The sequence below is a fragment of the Xyrauchen texanus genome, chromosome 13 (assembly GCF_025860055.1).
Source record: "Xyrauchen texanus isolate HMW12.3.18 chromosome 13, RBS_HiC_50CHRs, whole genome shotgun sequence".
NCBI lineage: Eukaryota > Metazoa > Chordata > Actinopteri > Cypriniformes > Catostomidae > Xyrauchen > Xyrauchen texanus.
This window is the reverse complement of record NC_068288.1, coordinates 30792066-30811129: the sequence shown is the minus strand read 5'-3', so window position 1 is coordinate 30811129 and position 19064 is coordinate 30792066. Positions and strand designations below refer to the sequence as shown.

The 19064-nt window shown below is 39.9% G+C and overlaps 1 protein-coding gene across 1 annotated transcript in view; it reads right to left on the bottom strand.

The window, feature by feature from the left end:
• Nucleotides 1-19064, bottom strand: part of LOC127654155 (neuronal growth regulator 1-like) — a 192107-nt gene that overhangs the window by 96939 nt on the left and 76104 nt on the right. The window contains exon 4 of the mRNA XM_052141192.1: nucleotides 17065-17196. Within this exon, the coding sequence (XP_051997152.1) occupies nucleotides 17065-17196 (132 nt within the window). The remainder of the gene's footprint in view (nucleotides 1-17064; nucleotides 17197-19064) is intronic.

The following is a 19064-nucleotide window of genomic DNA, read 5'->3' as shown; positions in this document are numbered from 1 at the left end:
TCAGAGATTGTGCAAATAGCCTCAAATTAATGCTGAGGTTTAAGATGCACTTTAACCGCGTAGTTACATGGGCTGCAAAAGTGGACTGTTGCTTCCATTAAGATGATATACTGAATAGGGGATTGCCATGTAAACAGCAGTTTTGGAGATCTGGAATAATAATCAGTTTGAGACATGGAGCGTTTCAGTAAGTCACAGTACTGAAGCCATTTTCAAAGCAATTCAATTGCTTAATGACACATTCTCTCTTTAACTTCAATTATTGAGATATGCTTTGTAAGAATGTAAATGAAAATATGGCAAAAATGGACTAGCTCTATATCTGTCTCATTTATTCCCCTTACTTAGAGACAACACTATATACAGACTACATGTATAGGATGTATAAACAAAGAAATGGATAAAAATACATTATCTTATCCTGCAATCCAGCAAAAGATTAAACATGCATAAAAATGAACATTACTAATCATTCATGCAAACATACAGCTTAAATCAACTCCTTACATAACACAATAGCATCAATCTGACAACACATTCTTGTAAAAAAACACTACAGGGATTAAAGGAAGGTGAAATCTTAATGTAAACTCTGTCTATTTTCACAATTTGCAGAACAAAGTGGTTGTTCTAGGACGCATTAGTTCAAAATGTGTCTTGACAAAATGACATGAAGTAAAGGCATTACATTGCCGCTGCAAAGCTCTACCAATTGTGTTTTGCATAAACATTCTAACATCCGTGGAGCAATGTGACATCACCTAATCCATCTTTTTTATATATTTATTTGCCTTGATGTCTTTAGAGGCCGAATTTGAATACCATTTGTGTGAAAGTGGAACATAAAACTAAACACATGGTGTGAATTACAATGGGGAAATATGAAAAAGCTTTGGCATACAGTCATGTCACAAAAGACAACTAGAGCTCCATGACATCTAGTTTGAAATCAGAACAGCCACAATTTGAAATGCAAATGACAACTGTATGCAAAGTGCATTTATAGTTTAATTTGGTTGGAAACAAACACTAGAATTGGGTAATGTTTGTGAGTGGCCAAATTTAAAAGTGAAGTGCAAAAAAATTAAGTTTGTTGTAAAAAAGGTTTAGAGAACACTCCCCTTGTTTATCATTGAATACACTGACAGTCCCAGCCCAAACTTACACCATTGGTTGAGGCCAATGTAGTTTTAGGCTGGCCAGGACGCTTAAACAAGCAGAGCAATGTTTTGATATCGCCACAGAGCCAAAGTATTCACACTTTTTGGGGAAATCAGCATACAAATGTCATACTTGTTGTTGATTCTGCATCTTTAGCCAAGAACGTTTTTTTTTTAATGTTTTTTTTATAAAATTAAACAATTCAGCTTTAAGCTTTTTATCAATTAGAGTCTGTGATACAATCAAATTGTCTGAACAATTGCTTTAACTGTATTGGTACTATTTGTTTTCCTAACCACAAACCACAGCACACCAACAGGACAAATAACATGTTTTGCAGGAATGGAGGTTAGGCTACATATAACGAGTTTAAATAGGAGGTCATTTTAAAGTGTTAACACTATTACAGTTAGGTGAGTGATCTAAATAACTTTCAAAGAATGCTGACAGAAAACTATCTGAGGATGAGGGAACAGGCATCAACAATAACAGTAAATGATTCAAGGTGTTGGTCACATAAAGGTCCTTTGGGTTCTTGTCATTTACCAAGAGACCATTGTCAACCTCAGATCAACAGAGGATATGTACTGTACACATATTCTGGCATTGACCTGTAGGTCTCCATTTAGATCTTCATGATATAAGTGCTTGAAAAGCACAAACATGTCCTATTCATGATTTTCTCCTATTTATTTCTGAGCTGAATGCAGCAGTGACAAGAATTGCTGTAACACTGATCCGAAGCAAGGTAAGACCGTGTGGCTATAATAAAGTTACAGCGAACAAATACATGCATTAAATGCATTAAAATACACATGCACAGAATTAGTTTTCATCTAATAAATTAGCTTATTACAATTAGTGGTCATAATCTGCAATTAACCTTAAGGTCAGTTCGGCACTTATACCTAAAAGCTGTAATTATTTTCAAACCGCATTATTTTAGCATGTATTTAATTACACTGATTACCCTTGAAATGTCACAGTCGAGTTACAATATCTGCAGACGTGTTAGGCTAATAAACTTCAGATACAAAGAAAGGTGTCTCCATTGTCACACTATTAACACTTTTGCCCACACAAATATTATTTTCATGATTTTGTACATGCCTTATTTACAACTATCCTACTTGAAAGTAATTTAAAAAACTGCACAAAGGAATCAAATAAGATAGAAAACAGGGCCTGAAACAAATGTTCAGTGAAAGGAGATGGTTAACCTCCCAAAACGGTTGATTGTCAACTTTGGGAGGTCAAACTAAATATTATATGAGCTGTTTTATTTTATATTCATTTTACAGTACATGAGGTTTGTAATTCTGCAACCCTGTTAACAAATTTCGGATGTGCCAAATATATTTTAAAACCCAAATTTTAGGGCGAGAACAGTGCTTGAACCCTTTTTGTTCCCAGATGAACAAAACATACATAGAAAAACATGTTATTTTAACTAGAGGTACAAATTGATCCCCTTGAGGGTACCATCCCAGTGATGGCCCTTGTACCGTAAATAAATAGTGCTTTTTTCTGAGAGAATACATTTTTAAATACACACGTAACACCAGATTGAGTGTGTTGCAAATTTAGACTTAGTTTGGGACTCAAAAATGGTTTGTAGTTGTTGATATACTGTATGTACTGTATATATACCATAAATGAAAGGGATAGATCATCCAAAAATGAAAATTCTCTCATCATTTAATCACACTCATGCCATCCCAGATGTGTATTTCTTTCTTTTCTCTGCAGAACACAAACATTGATTTCAGCTCTTTAGATCTATTCAATGCAAGTGAATGGTGATCGGACCTTTGTAGCTCCAAAAAACACAAAAAGGAAACATAGAAGTAATTAATAAGACTACAGTGGTTAAATCCATCTCTTCAGAAGCAATATAATAGGTGTGGGTGGCAAACAGATAAAAATGTAATTCCTTTCACTTCTGAAAGTGAAAGTTACTGTTAGATTTTAAGTAAAAAAAGAACTTAAATACTGTTCTGTTTCTTGCCCACACCTTTTTTTTATCACTTCTGAAGATATGGATTTATACACTGGGGTCTTGCGATTTTTAGAGCAACAAAGGTCTGATCACCATTCACTTACATTGTATGGACCTGCAGAGATAAGATATTTTTTCATCTGGGATGGCATGAAGGTGAATAAATGATAAGAGAATTTTCATTTTTGGGTGAATTAATAAATATTAAAAATATTTGTTTGACATTTTTTTTTTTCTATCTTTAACTTTGGTAACATTGATTGAGCTGAACGAATGCAGTCAACACCATTTTTGCAAAAACTAGGACAATGGAATGAGATTATGCACTTATCTTCCAACCATATTATAGAGAAGGTCGGAATTATGTTTACTTCTTGTTTTCACAATTTTAAGGAGTGTCAAAAAAAAATTATTATGCAGTAACAGCAAGCAAATGTGGGACACAGCTTAAATCTCCATATTTGGTAATTACATTTTTTTTTTAAATAACACATATTGTTTTCTACAGTGAATTTAATAACAATTCAACAGATTATGTCACAATTATTACATAGTTGCTTTATTTTAACTGCTGGTTACAGTCACGAACAGGCCAAAACAGGGGGTTGGTACAGACATTTGATGTGTTTAACACTACTTTTCAATTTATGTAAATTTTATGTTAGACAATAGCTTATCGAATGTAAAAAAAAAAAATATTTGTGCATCTAATCCTTTAAAAAAAAAGTATTTGGACACCAAAGTCTGTACCGTATCAGTGGAAAGTGGCAACAATACCATGTAATACGGTATGGCACATAGCTATGCTATGATGATGCCGACATTGTCAAAACAGCTCCACAGAGGAATTTGAGTACTGTAGAGTGGATGAATAAAATCCTATTAGCTCTGCACATTTAACAACAAGGATTTCTTCTAGCAAGGGAATGGGCACTGACAGAATAGTCCTTTCACATTCTTTTCACTTTTATTTTGGGCCATACTGGTGAGATAACACTTCTCTAATTCCAGCATTGGCACCTCCATTCCAGCAAATTTTTCAGAGCTTGAGGCATCAAGCTCTAGTGGGTGAAAGTGCTTTGATAGATGCTCTGGGATTATGACAAGGTCTGTGTAATTTCTGCTGTAAAACAGAGCATTTCGGATGGAACGAGTGCTGCTGTTCCTGCTTCCATTAACTCACATAAATCAGGCATGGTCACATGCAGAAGCTTCATGCTTATGCCTATTTGATTTTTAAGCAAAGTGGATTTTGAATGCCCACCAATATTTTTTGCCCTTTGATAATTGCTGCAAGTTAATATTGTAGTTTAATTATTGTAGTGTAATATGCAGTTGCAGATATCATGCATTCACATCTAAATTCACACATCTATATACATACAGTATCTCACAAAAGTGAGTACATCCCTCACATTTTTGTAAATATTTGATTATATCTTTTCATGTGACAACACTGAAGAAATGACACATTGCTACAATGTAAAGTAGTGAGTGTACAGCTTGTATAACAGTGTAAATTTGCTGTCCCCTCAAAATAACTCAACAAACAGCCATTAATGTCTAAACCGCTGGCAACAAAAGTGAGTACACCCCTAAGTGAAAATGTCCTAATTGGGCCCAATTAGCCATTTTCCCTCCCCAGTGTCATGTGACTCGTTAGTGTTACAAGGTCTCAGGTGTGAATGGGGAGCAGGAGTGTTAAATTTAGTGTCATCGCTCTCAAACTCCCCCATACTGGTCACTGGAAGTTCAACATGGCACCTCATGGCAAAGAACTCTCTGAGGATCTGAAAAAAAGAATTGTTGCACTACATAAAGATGGCCTGACACTGAGCTGCAGCACGGTAGCAAAGATCATAAAGCGGTTTAACAGGACAGGTTCCACTCAGAACAGGCCTCGCCATGGTCGACCAAAGAAGTTGAGTGCACGTGCTCAGCGTCATATCCAGAGATTATCTTTGGGATATAGACATATGAGTGCTGCCAACATTGCTGCAGAGGTTGAAGGGGTGGGGGGTCAGCCTGCCAGTGCTCAGACCATACGCCGAACACTGCATCAAATTGGTCTGAATGGCTGTCGTCCCAGAAGGAAGCCTCTTCTAAAGATGATGCACAAGAAAGCCTGCAAACAGTTTGCTGAAGACAAGCAGACTAAGGACATGGATTACTGGAACCATGTCCTGTGGTCTGATGAGACCAAGATAAACTTATTTGGTTCAGATGGTGTCAAGCGTGTGTGGCGGCAACCAGGTGAGGAGTATAAAGACAAGTGTGTCTTGCCTACAGTCAAGCATGGTGGTGGGAGTGTCGTGGTCTGGGGCTGCATGACTGCTGCCAGCAATGGGGAGCTACAGTTCATTGAGGGAACCATGAATGCCAACATGTACTGCGACATACTGAAGCAGAGCATGATCCCCTCCCTTCAGAGACTGAGCCGCAGGGCAGTATTCCAGCATGATAACGACCCAAAACACACCTCCAAGACGGCCACTGCCTTGCTAAAGAAGCTGAGGGTAAAGGTGATGGACTGGCCAAGCATGTCTCCAGACCTAAACCCTATTGAGCATCTGTGGGGCATAAGCTGTACACAATACTTTACATTATAGCAAAGTGTCATTTCTTCAGTGTTGTCAAATGAAAAGATATAATCAAATATTTACAAAAATGTGAGGGGTGTACTCACTTTTGTGAGAAACTGTATATTAGGGGTGTAAATCGCCAGTTTAATCACAATACAATCTTGTATTGATTCTCTTAGACAGCGAGTCCAAAGGAGACAGGGCCACCATGGGTTTCCCCTCAAAAAAGTAATGCATGACACACCTAATCAGGGAAATAGCAAGGTAATCTGGGCCCCCTGACTAGCCAATAGTTGATAATCAATATATATCTCGATCTGCTCTGAAATGGCTTTAAAATTATATTTTTTTAAAGTGTTAAATATAATTAGAGTCATTTTAATTATAACTTTATTATTTACTGTGGTATGGCATGCAACAAACTGGTAGCTCATTAAAATAATCACTTAATCACGTAATATGCTTACATTTTCTTTCAAAGATTCAGTGCAATAAACAGCAAACTTGGTCAATTTGAAACAAAACTTTGTTACCTGATAAACTGATAAAAACCTGTGCATCTTGTCTCACAAGAGATTCCTTGCAGCTAACCAATAAGAATGGACATTTTGCCAGCTCTTGCTATTGTGCTGCAAAATGTACCATGCTTATGATGAATGGTGTATGGGTATTCCATGGGCATATAGCATAGAGGCTAAGACTTAACCTTCAGCATTAAGCAAGTTTAAATCTTCTTGAAACTTCCTTGTCCTAGTGTTTTAGTGTTAGTTTTTTACAAATATAGCAACTAAAACATAGGAAGAAAAATAAATCAATCGCCTTTTATTTAAACCCATGTACAAACACATTTTGATAAAACTACATATTTTGATACTATTTATATTCATGTCATAAAAAAATGTAATTAACACCACAGATTAGGCCAATTTTCTTGTTTTGTAATTAAAAACACTAATACTATGATTTTGAATAAATGTTTTAATTAACATATTCATTGTAATTATTTATAAATAGCCCACAGGAAAAAAAACCATATCTGTCGAGCACTAATCTGAATAGAATATAAGAGGAATTCATCCCACTGTGGTGTTTCTCTGAATCTCAGATTTCAGTGTCATAAACTCACCACTCTTAAAACTCTTCATCTAACCATCTAGAGATTGACAAACTTTGTCTACATTTACATTTATGCATTTGGCAGACACTTTTATCCAAAGTGTCTTACAGTGCACTTATTACAGGGACAATCCCCCCGGAGCAACCTGGAGTTAAGTGCCTTGCACAGGATACAATGGTGGTGGCTGTGGAGATCGAACCAGCAACCTTCTGATTACCAGTTATGTGCTTTAGCCCACTACGCCACAATCACCCCATATGATAAGTCTGATCACATCTCAGCTTCTGCCGCTCTCTTTTTTGTGTACAGCACATGTGGCTCCAGCGCGCAGCACTGAGGGACCCTGAAAGCGTGTCATGCCTGCGCTAAGGTTTGAGCGCTCAAGATTTTGAAATAGCAATAGCAAGTAGACATAAATCTATTTGTATATGTTCTTTGTTGCAATGCCCTTAATAGACATCAATTGCAAATTTTCCAAGCGCTATAGATTAAACTACCTGAGCTAAATTGTCTCACTGACTGTACAGCCCTGCCCTGGTTATTTTGTTACTAGTTTGTTTATTTTAGGGTAGGTAATGCCCACACTTAGACACTCCTCTGGAAACTTTGTCGCGTTATTAGGTTTGTATAATAACATGTAATGGTTACAAATGTCTGGAATTGTGCAAAGGAGCGATTTTATAACACTTTGCTTATAAAATCTCTCCGAGAGCACTAAGAGTGCATTACGTGTCCCGACCTGTTCACTCTGCAACACACAGACCATGTATTCTTGTAATTAAAGTGCAGCCTTTTGCTGTGTAATATTGACATATGACCATATTGTATTTCTGATGTTTTTATTGTTTGTGCTGCCCTGAAGGACTGTGAAATTAGTCTGATGCACCCTTTAGGAAACACAGTAACCAATTTAAAAGGGGCATTAAAATTATCACGATATTCACAATAACTTTATATCGTCAGCAATATGCAATATATCGCCACGCCCTAATATGGAGTAGTATAAAAATAGTGCCTTTGAAATAAATGAACAGCTCACTGAAAGAAATCATTCAGCTGCAGTATTGAGGAACAGCAGACTCAGCAATGATCTGTTCCTCTATCTTCTTAGCTTCACTCCTCATTAGAGAGTGTCAATACAATCGATGGGGAGGAGATGTGATATGACTTATGACTTCATCCTTGTCATCCAGCCATTCCCGCTGAAATCTTGACATTTCCAAGTGGTTATCTGCCCATTAGTCTGTGTTTGTGTGATAGCAAAGGAGGCCGGCGTTTGATGGCCTGAATGCCACATTTATTTAGGAGTTAGAGTCGGGGTATCTGATTTATGTGCCTTCTCTGTGGTGTGATTCAGCATATGGTATATATGGAGACAAAAAGATTAATGATCCCAGTGACCGCAGATGAGACAAAATGACTTAAAAGAGAAAAGAAGGGGAAGAGAAATTGTCAAGTGTCCTTCCCCTGCATTCGTTGGGAGGCAGATCTTCACTACTAGCCTGATGGGTAAAGTCAGTATAATTCATTAATGCTTGGAGTGCTCATTACTGTCTTTTCACACTTTGAGAGACTCATTACCTGCATAATAGAAGACTCCTTATAACAGTGAGACCATTCTTCACAGAAAATTAATCATCCAATCCAGGAGAAAATAGGGAATTCTCTCATTAAATATTAAAAAACTCCAGTACCATGAATTCTATTCTAATTTCCATCCCAGTCTGCCTCAGAGATAAAGAAAAACTGTAGCTATGCTTTGAAACCTAGTGAGCTACCTATGGAGGCCTTTCAGTGCTGCTCCAGAAAAAGACCATTCCAAAAGCAAGGCAAATTAATTATGCTACCTCCTAAGATCCCTTGTTTTGACCAAATTCTAAGGCTGCATCACATGTAAAGTTAACTATAGAAACTTTAGAAAGTATAGAAAAAATTTATAGAAAGACTCATGTCAAACACATCTGGGTGCAGTCTTGGGTGGGAAGAAGCAGCTAGTACGCACTTGATGCATAGCCAGTATGCACTGCACTTTATTAATCTATTATCTCACAATGGACTGTCATAATTATATTCTCCTCAATACAACTACTGTATATATATTTTTTATATACTCTTTATTTGAATGTTTTATTGTATGTGTATTCTATATTGTGTTTATTGTTTACTGTACATTGTATATTATTATTGTGTTGTGTAAGTATGTGTACATTTGATATGTAAATTGTGTTATGTAAATATGTTGTTTATTGTAAATTTGTATATGTCTCGTCACTGTCATGACTGCTATGTTGCTCGGAAGTGCACACAAGACTTTCACCTACTGTTGCACTTGTGTACATAGTAGTGTGACAATAAAGTGATTTGATTTTGATTTGATTTTGAGATTGTAATGTGAGGTGAGTGGCGTTAAAAGTTAAAATCCACTCGAGTGCTTGTTTGCCATCTCCATTTCTTGAGCTTTGTGGCCCTGCTCGATTTCTATTGGCTGCTCAACGTATCAATTCAGATTTGAGTTGTAGACATCACACACTGATTTTCCTTTGTAGTCATGGATAGTTGGCTCAAAAATATCAAACATGTTTGATATCCTCTGACTAGATGGAATAAGAGGGTAAGAAATCTGAGTTGGTCATACACTATGCAATTTTCTCAGACTTTATCAAAACCTGCAGACTGGAGCCAATTAACTTCAATTAGGGCCACCTGAAAACACCTAACCTGGTTGCTTTATGCTGCTTTGGTACTGGTCTAGAAAGTGGACCATCATAGTCACTGTATTTACCAGTAAAACTTTGCAGTTGAAGCTCGCCAGACAGCTTGGCTTTTCTGATGAATTCGGTTGACTATGAAAGTCTTGATGGTTCCCTTACAGCCCAGTAGACCTGATATTGTGTTTGCTAACGCATATAGGGAGTGTCCTTCCACGTGACCTAGTTGAAACCGCTCTACAATAACGCTGATATTGTAATATTGCCAATATTTTAGGCAGCAAGCTGTTTGCTATAAAAGCAGGCATGCAAACACCATTCCTCAGACCTTAAAGTCTTCCATCAAGACAGCGCTTAATCTCTCGTCTAGAAGCCCTCTACTGCTTCGCCGTCGACTACACGAGTCACCGGGTGGGATCTTAACACTTACGTGTTTGCGTCTTTTTAAAGATGTCATTCCGTAATGATATTTGTGCTAGAGGCACATCCTGCCGTCAGATCAGCATGAGAGCTGAATCACCGTCTGGGCCGCACCCACGCAGAGTAAGCTCTCATGGAGACAGACTGCCCTCACTGTGAGGGTATGAGTCTTAAGATGCTTCGCTTGCAAATCGCCCTCGTTCTGAGGGATGATTCAGCCTCCCGTGCCCTCCCACCTGCCTTTTCTGTGTTAAGTCCAGAGGGCCACATGAAGAGGCACGGAGGGGCTGCGAGGCCGAGCAGGATGATTTTCAGGTGATACTCGGGCCCGCACATGCCCCGCAACCCCTCAATCTCCATGTAAGGAGACTATGCTCGTTTGGCACTAGGGATGATTATGTCATGTCTCTCGCTTCATCAGGCGAGTGGTCAGTGGATGATACTACCGGCCCTTCTCCCAGTGAGGGCGAGAAGCGTGAACGCGCTACTGACAAGGATATGCTTCATGTCCTTTCAAGGGCAGTCAAAGCTCAATATCGAGTGGTCTCCTCCAGAGGAACCTACACAATCTTGCCTTGATAAATGGTTCCTGCAGTCCGGATGCCGTCAAGCGACCGCGTCCCATAGATCTGTCCCGTTCTTCCCTGTAGTTCTTAATGAACTGTCAAAATCCTGGCGCGTGCCCTATTCAGCTCACCTGCACAGCGATAACATCCTCTCTAATGTGGATCACGGGGAAGAAAATGGTTATGCCCAACTGACAGTATAGACTTTACATAGCAACTGGCCCAAAAGTTGAGCAGGGGGGTGTTCGCTGTCCTTTTCTACATATCGCGGTGCCTTTTTGTGGTCTGTTCTGCATAAGCGGCGGCTCATTTTAGCTTATCGTGTCCAATTGGCCCACTCGGTTCTCCCGATGGACAGTCTGCCCCTGATCTGCATAAAAGTGCGTCGGCCCACTGGGAAAATGCCAGATTACCAGTCCAGCTTGTCCACTGCATCTTCAGTGATTCTGATGCCGGGAGTACATGAAGAATCTTATGTTCATGTTTACACCCACATTTATGATGAGACATTCTTCTTCTCACTGTATCTGCTCCAGCGTGGAAACAAATGGCAGACAGTGTGTAGATTACTCAGGGGAGGATCTATGATAATAAGGTGGAGTCCGTCACCAGCCGTGGGCGAGGTCTAATGAAAACCATTCAGTTTGTCACACTGTTTTTGATTCATAGAAATATAAGAAAGAGGAGTGGGTGGACTATTAACATTGTAGGGTGGTTGTGTACACACACTGCCTACTCATTTTATGTACAAACACCATGCAAAGTGAATTTTGCATAATAGGTCTCCTTTAAAGTAGCTCATGAGAAAATGACTAAAAGTATTTGTAAAGATCTCCTCCAAGGGATGACACTTGACGCAGTGGCTTAAAGGTGAGGGTCTTTATTATTAACAATAATGATCACAAATAACAAAACAACGTGCACGGAGCACTCTTTAAACAGCCAGCTTAATGACACAGCCTCGTAACTCTCATGTCACTCCTCTTTTCATGGAGGCCCTCTGGCTGATTTTTATGCCGCTCTCCCCGTGCTCACTGAAATTAGAGACAGGTGTTAGACATAATTTAGCTCAGGTGCAAGCGCCCTTACCGCTTTTCTCTCCCGGACGGGCGCTTGACCACGCCCCCGCTGCCACAGTATTAAAGTAACTGATATTAAATTTACTTGAAGAGTTACCGGATGTACGGCTGAGAAAGGAACCTTAGACAGGTAGTCAGGATGAGGGTGCAATATTGCTTTAACCATTCCTGGGGCAAAATCTAAGCAGGATGGCAAGACAGACATCCACAATTCTTTTTAGAGAAGTAATCGCCATAAGAAAAACCATCTTGAGAGTCAGAAGTTTATCAGACGCTAACTCTATTCAAAGGGGGTCTCAACCAGATCCTCAAGGACTATTGCTAAGTCCCATGAAGGGATCCTGGTCCTATCAGGAGGTCTTAATCGCGTGGCTCCATGAACGAAGCAAGCGAGTAGAGGACGTTTCCCCAATGGCATCCCATCAATCAAGGCGTGGCAACCTGATAGAGTGGCCAAATAAACCCTGAGAGTGGCGAGGCATGTGCCTGCTGATCATTTTTCCTGCAGAAAGTCCAGAACTGAAGCAATCTGGAAGTTAAAAGGATCTGCATTATGTGCAATGCACCATCTTTCAAAGACACCCCATTTATTGGCATAACTTCTTCTAGTAGAGGAAGTCCTAGCGCTCAAAATGGTGTCGATGACTTCAGGCGAAAGCCCAGTGTCTCTCAGTTGGTACCCTTCAGGGTGAGTCAAAGAGAAGTAGAGGGGACATTGCGCTGTCTGTGAGGAGAAGAGGTCCACTTCCACTCTGTAAAATCTCAACCAGATTTGTTTCACTACCTCGGGGTGGAGTTTCCACTCCCCCATCGGTATTTTCTGTCTGGACTGTAAATCTGTTCCCCATTCTGGCATCCAGGGATATAAGCTGCTCTGATTAACAGGAGCTTGCCCTGGGACCAAAGGATAATCTGCCATGCCAGTCTGTTAAGCTGGCATGAATGTAGGCCTCCTTGATGGTTTATGTAAGATACTACTGCTGTGTTGTCCACCCGCACCAGGACATGGCAGCCAATCAGATACTGGAAGTATTTCAGGGCCAGAAATACAACTATCAACTCGAGGCAGTTGATGTGCTAATCGAGTGTTCCATGTCCTGGACTATGACAGGAAGCAACGGACCACCCAACATTTCGCTTGAAACCGCTAACTCCCGAAACACCAGAGGTGGAGGGAATGGAGAGGTTTCGTGGGGGTATCGGGAAGGTGCAGGTTAATGTCTCACGTGACCCGTCCAAAGGGGGGCTACCCCCACAAGTCTGGGCACAATACAGTCAGGGCTTTCTTTTCCCAGAGATAACGGTCCCGAGGTCTTGCTTTGGGGGCTGCTGATGGCGACGAGCCCCAGTATCTACGAGGGGGAGCGCGATTCGCCATGCTCTGTTTTTGAGCCTCCCTTCTAGAAGGACCGTGGCGGGGCTGGGTAGCCGGCGTCCCCTCCCCCTGAGTGCGGCGAGGAAGGAATTGCCAGAAGGCTTCCTCATGACTCTTTGCCTCCTGGAACCTGGTGATGACCGTGTTCATAGAGTTACTGAACAAGCCAGAGGGTGAAATCGAGGCATCAAGAAGGAACACTTTGTCCTTGTCTCTGATGCCCGAAAGGTTCAGCCATAAGTGTCTCTCCGTGCTGACCAAAGCAGCCATAGACTGGCCAATGGCGCAAGCCGCCTGTTTGGTCGCCCAGAGAGACAGATCCATGGCTTGATGAAGCCTGCATAGTGTGCAGGGCAGCACCAGCCTGACCTGCTGCCTGATAAGCTTTCCACACAAGCGTAGAGGTGGTCCTGCACGGCTTTGTGGGGAGAGTAGGTCTCCTCAGAGACAATGCCAAGCCAGGCGAGAGATAATCCGCAAGTGTCTCTTCTACCTGCGGCATTATGGAATATCCCCGTGCCTCAGCACCCACGAAAGTCGAATATGTCAACGTCGAAGGCAAGAAAACACGGGAAGTATAAGGTTTCCGAATAGAACAAGAAAGCTTGTCATGGAGGTCTTCAAAGAAGGGAAGGGACTGATTTTGCATTCCCTTCCCCTGCTACCAGACATGAATCTGTCCTCTAGTTTAGAGCATTTGCAGGTCTCTTGTTCATGCAGTCAGTCTAACTGTAGTCTGGCCACCACTCGAGTAACTACCTCGAGCAATTCCTCACAATTCCTTTGTGGGTGCTGAGGCACGGGGATATTCCATGGAATGGTGGTGGTGTAGTGACTAAAGCACAGGGCTGTTAATCAGAAGGTCGCTGGTTCGAACCCCACGGCCACCACCATTGTGTCCTTGAGCAAGGCACTTAACTCCAGGTTGTTCCGGGGGGATTGTCCCTGTAATATGTGCTCTGTATGTCACTTTGGATAAAAGCATCTGCCAAATGCATAAATGTAAATGTAACCGCTTTATTATTACACGAGGAATACTCAGAGATAGACAACTCAGAATCCGCGGTCCCAAGAGACTCGTCGACCCTCTCATGAACTGAAGAGGCGCCGAGGCGCGCGTCGAGATCATGCGAGGGACTGGTTGTTCAGAGATAGGCTGGAGAGAGAGCAAGTGATAGGGAGAACCCATCTCTCGCTCCTCAGCCAGATCCATACGGGAGCCCCACAATGAAATGGTGGGGGCTGGCTCTTTGAAATAAGCGAGACGAGTGCACAGCATCTTCACTGTGCTCACAACTGCCTCGCTCTAACGCAAGAGCAGTATGCTCTTCCCCCAAACAAACAAAACAAAACTGGTGTCTGATTCAACCATATGGCATAAACAGGGAAACACACACCGTTTGTTTTGTTTATCACTCATTTTCTCTTTGTCTTTCACACTTAAGTGATATAAGAAAGAAGAAAAAGATTTCTGCACATTGCATAACAAATCTAACTCCTATCAGAGGAAAGTAGAAAATTTGACAGGCTTGAGAAGCATAACACACACAGAATGGTCTGAAGACAAAAGACCTGACGATGCACCTGTGGCACATCTATTTATAGCCCCAGGTACCGGCGCATCCTGATGATATCACCAGCAGAGGCTATAAATTCCTGTCAATTTCATTGACGTGTTGCACACATATTCACAGCTGGTCGCTCCTTAAGACGTTCCCAAAGCGCTAAATTAGCGCAGCATCAAAGTGCTTCCCTTGTGATTTTGATTCAGATTCGTTATTCGCAAAACGAATCATTCAGGCTGCTTTTTTTATATTTTTGTTCAGTTCAAAGGAATCAAATTTAAAAGATTAGACTCTTTTGATTCTTTTGACGAATCACACATCACTATCGCCGATCAGCATGCATTTTTACACGTAGAGCTGCTATTTTTTTTGCTGTGTTCAGTCGCAAAAGTAACAAAAGGGTCTAGATAAATTTATCAGAGTAAAAGTATCAATATTTCTCTTCAAAATGTAGTAACGTGAAAGTAAAATACAAATAAATATTTATACTCAATAAGTAGAAAAATTTAAAAACTGTACTTTAGTACATTAACATAGTATTAGTTACTATACACCTCTGGCTGTGAGACACGAAAGCCACTGCACAGGCCATTGGCAAGTCAATGAGCAACCTGGTGTTTTTGGATCGTCACATCTGGCTGACCCTCACGGAAATGCGTGACGTGGGAAAAGCCGCTCTATTTGATGCTCCGGTGTCTCCAGCCGGCCTTTTTGGAGGCTCTGTGAATAGAATTGCTGAGAGCTAGATGGCACAACAGACTCTAGAATTTACTCTGAATGGTGCCAAAAACAAAAAACATCCAGTGAGGGGCAGTTCTATGGATGGAAATGCCTTGTTGATGAGAGAGGTGAACAGATAATGTCCAGACTGGTTCAAACTGACAAAGTCTATGGTAACTCGGATAACCGCTCTGTACAATTGTGGTGAGAAGAATATAATCTCAGAATGCTTTTCTAAGATGAAGGTTGGCGCTGTTTTGGCAGCACAAGGGGGACCTACACAATATTAGTCAGGTGGTTATAATGTTGTTTCTGATTGGTGCATATCATATGATGATATTGACATTTACACTTGTTTCATTTACAAGAGAGAACATTATCTGAATAACTGACTTCGTTACTCAACACAAAAGAACGCTCTAAACGGAGCACTTTCCAGTGTCAGTCACCTGGTATCACTTAATTGTGCATTTCATATTTATTTATGATTCATATTTCAATAGACATTTAATTTATTACTATTGACAGTTATACTTTAGGCAAAGTGAGTTTGAAATACCAACAGAAACAGAATAAAACTAAAATTCATGGTTTTTCAACACTTTTGTTTACAAATTTGAAGGCTACGTATTGGATTAATAAAGGTAAACGTCATATAATGCGACTAGAGTAGAGTTTACGAACTACTAGCCTTAAAGGAATATTTCTTTAAGAACAGGTGGTGCACCAAATTAAGAACAGAGTTAGTAACAAATTAAGCAGTGATTTGTAAGCCCCAACACTGTATAAACGGAAAGTTGAAAACTTTAAATATCATGGCAACAGGCTGCAAGAGATTTTTGACATTTTTAATAACCATCTTCAGGAACATTGCTTTGTTCAGTCAATGTGAATTTGTTCATTCACTAAATGCTACTAATCTTGTTGAGAACTACTAATTTCTGGTTCAGCCAAATATCAATTCACAATCTAAGATACCATATAATTTCCTTTTACATGAAGTTAACTGCAATCTTTGCTCTCTGAAGAGAGGTATGTCTAGTAAGGCAAAGCAATACATACAATGGTTACATAGACATGTTGACTTAGACCCACAGTAGACCTCAACCCTTAACACACAAACCTCAATAACAGTGACAATCAACAAACCTCATAAAGTTAAAAGACTAGCTTCTAACATCACCACACAACCGTTGACTAACAGTGGTAACAAAAAACAGTAAGTAAACAGCAAAAAATAAGCCTATAACACTAACCGCATAATTTAAACATGTTGCAATACATGCTGGGAACTTGCAAATCAGTAACATTTTTCAATATGAAATTGTCCATTGAAACAACACTGTTAGGCTAGTTGGGACAACATTTAGGGCAATATTGTTGTGTGTTTTTATTTATATACATTCACATTTCATTTATCTGTCACTCAAAAAAAAAAACATTAGCTGGATAAAATGCCATTAAATTTTTTACAGTGTAGTTCAAACTTTACATCCTAATTTAAATAAGACCTTACAAATGTGTAGTGCAAACCTACCCTGGTGGAGAAACCAGCACACCAGCATCCTATTTTAGGGACTACCTTCCAAACTATAACAAATACTGGTCACCAGCTATGCTGGCCCTTTCAGAAAGGTATGTAGACAGTAAACAGCAAGGGACTGGTGTCTTCAGTAAGACAGGGAAAAAAGCATTCCTGTCATTGTGAATGTAATTCCATGTTATCTGACAGTAAACAAACAGAAACAGAGGTAAAGGTATATAATACTCACAGTTGACTGTGACTCTCACGGTCTTGGTGTCGGGCGAGGCAATGTCGTTTTCTGCGCCACATTCATAGTCCCCTGCCTGATCTCGAGTGATGCCTGTGATATTTAAATACTCTCCACTTTCATACTTCCTGGCTGTGAACACAACAAGAAAACAAATATGTACAATTCTTTAGGATAATTCGTCCACAAACATTAAACTAATTAATGGTTAAATGCTTAAAGGATCTGTACATTCACTACTGTGTCTCAACAGCTCGTAAAAGACATGAAAATACACCTACAGCCCCCAAAAACAGAAAAAAAAGCTTTAATAAGGCACATAATCGCTTTGTTGGCTAGTCATCCAGTGGGAAGCATCTCCCCTGTGAGACGCATTCACACGGGGAAGAATATTATTGGCGTCAAATAGCAAGAGGAAATCAGAGCTGTGCCAATATGACAAACGTGGCTTGGGGTCCTTGAGTAATGAGAGGCAATATAGCACAGCATGAGGCTGCCATGCTTCTATTGGACTAAAAACCTCCCTGGGTTCCCCAGACCAGGATCCAACCCTATTGTAATATTCCTCAGTGAAACCTATTTATATCCCAATTTACAATGAGGTGAATCTGTCTCATGGCACAGAGAGGTAAATCCTGCACTGACATACAGAAAAGGAGTCTCTGACTCAGCAAAAATCTTAGAGAATGCAAAAAAGAGATGTGAGCAAGGGAAAAGAGCATTGCAATGATGTGGGAGTGAAAAGGGATAGTTGTGTTTTTACCAAGTCTTTTGTTAAACATCCATGCAGTATATAGCTTGATGACCACAGTTTTGCTGTATTTCCTACTAAAATAGGTGAGGGCAGGGCATTTCAAAGTTTTTAGTAGTCATTCCAGTCATTTCCAGCTATTCCAGTAAAAGTCTTCAGTGGAAAAGAAGCCTGTTTTATTTGCACAGTCATTTCAACTTGTATATGAACTTTAACGTATTCAGATCTCTTTTTTATTTTTACGATATCGCTCTACATTTTATTCACAATATAAATTTTTGGAAACCAGTCAACTTAAATACTGTTGTAATTTGTAAACAGAAAATGATGATAATAATAAATTATTATTTTTATTTTGAATAAAATGTTATTATACAATAGTAATACATTTCAGTTGTGCACTTCTAGTTTTAAAACCGTCAGGCTTTTAATTTGATGGTCGGAACACTCCAGGAAGTCCTGTAAGTGACTGTATGGGGGCTAGTTCATAATAGTTTAACTAGCTTCTTATTCCAAATCTGCAGAAATTCCCCTCTGGTGCCGTTCTAAATGCATGTTATAAGCAAACCAAACTAATGAGCATCTACATCTGAGATTTTGTTTGTGTGGCGCTCACATATTGTGCATCGCTCGGAGGGCTGAAATAGAAAATAGCCTCGAGCACATCATCAGTATGCGCAAATTGCAAATGGAAGTGAGCATCCCTATGCCCTACTCCCTCCGTAGGGCTGAGCCCTTGAAGTGGGAACTCTGGAGGGAGCAGGGTACTCGCATCTCATGTATGGCCATTTGGAATAAAGACATACGTCACTTCCACTTTATCTTCGCCTGAACGTTAACATGAGAATGTGGCGCAGCTGTTCTAACAACAGGAATCTCTTTGCTGTTAATTTGTTGTTGCAAATAAATATACTTTTTGGGATAGTGATTTAACATTGTGTCTGATATAAAATGTGGTTACTGTTGCCGTTTTAATAATAATAATATTAATAGTAATATATCTGTAATACATAAATCTATATAATATACATGAATGAACATTTCCCACCGAAAGTTATTTGGTGCACGACAGGTCTTAATAATAAATAAATAATAAACCACATGGTTTAGAGTAGCCTACAGGAAAAAAATGGATCCTGTTTTTGGAATATCTCTCTGCTTATGGCTGTCTTCTGTCTTATGTATCAGGAAGATGTGGAGGAGGAGAAGTATCTGTTATAAAAGGGCTATAGTGCTTGCTTCTTTGTTT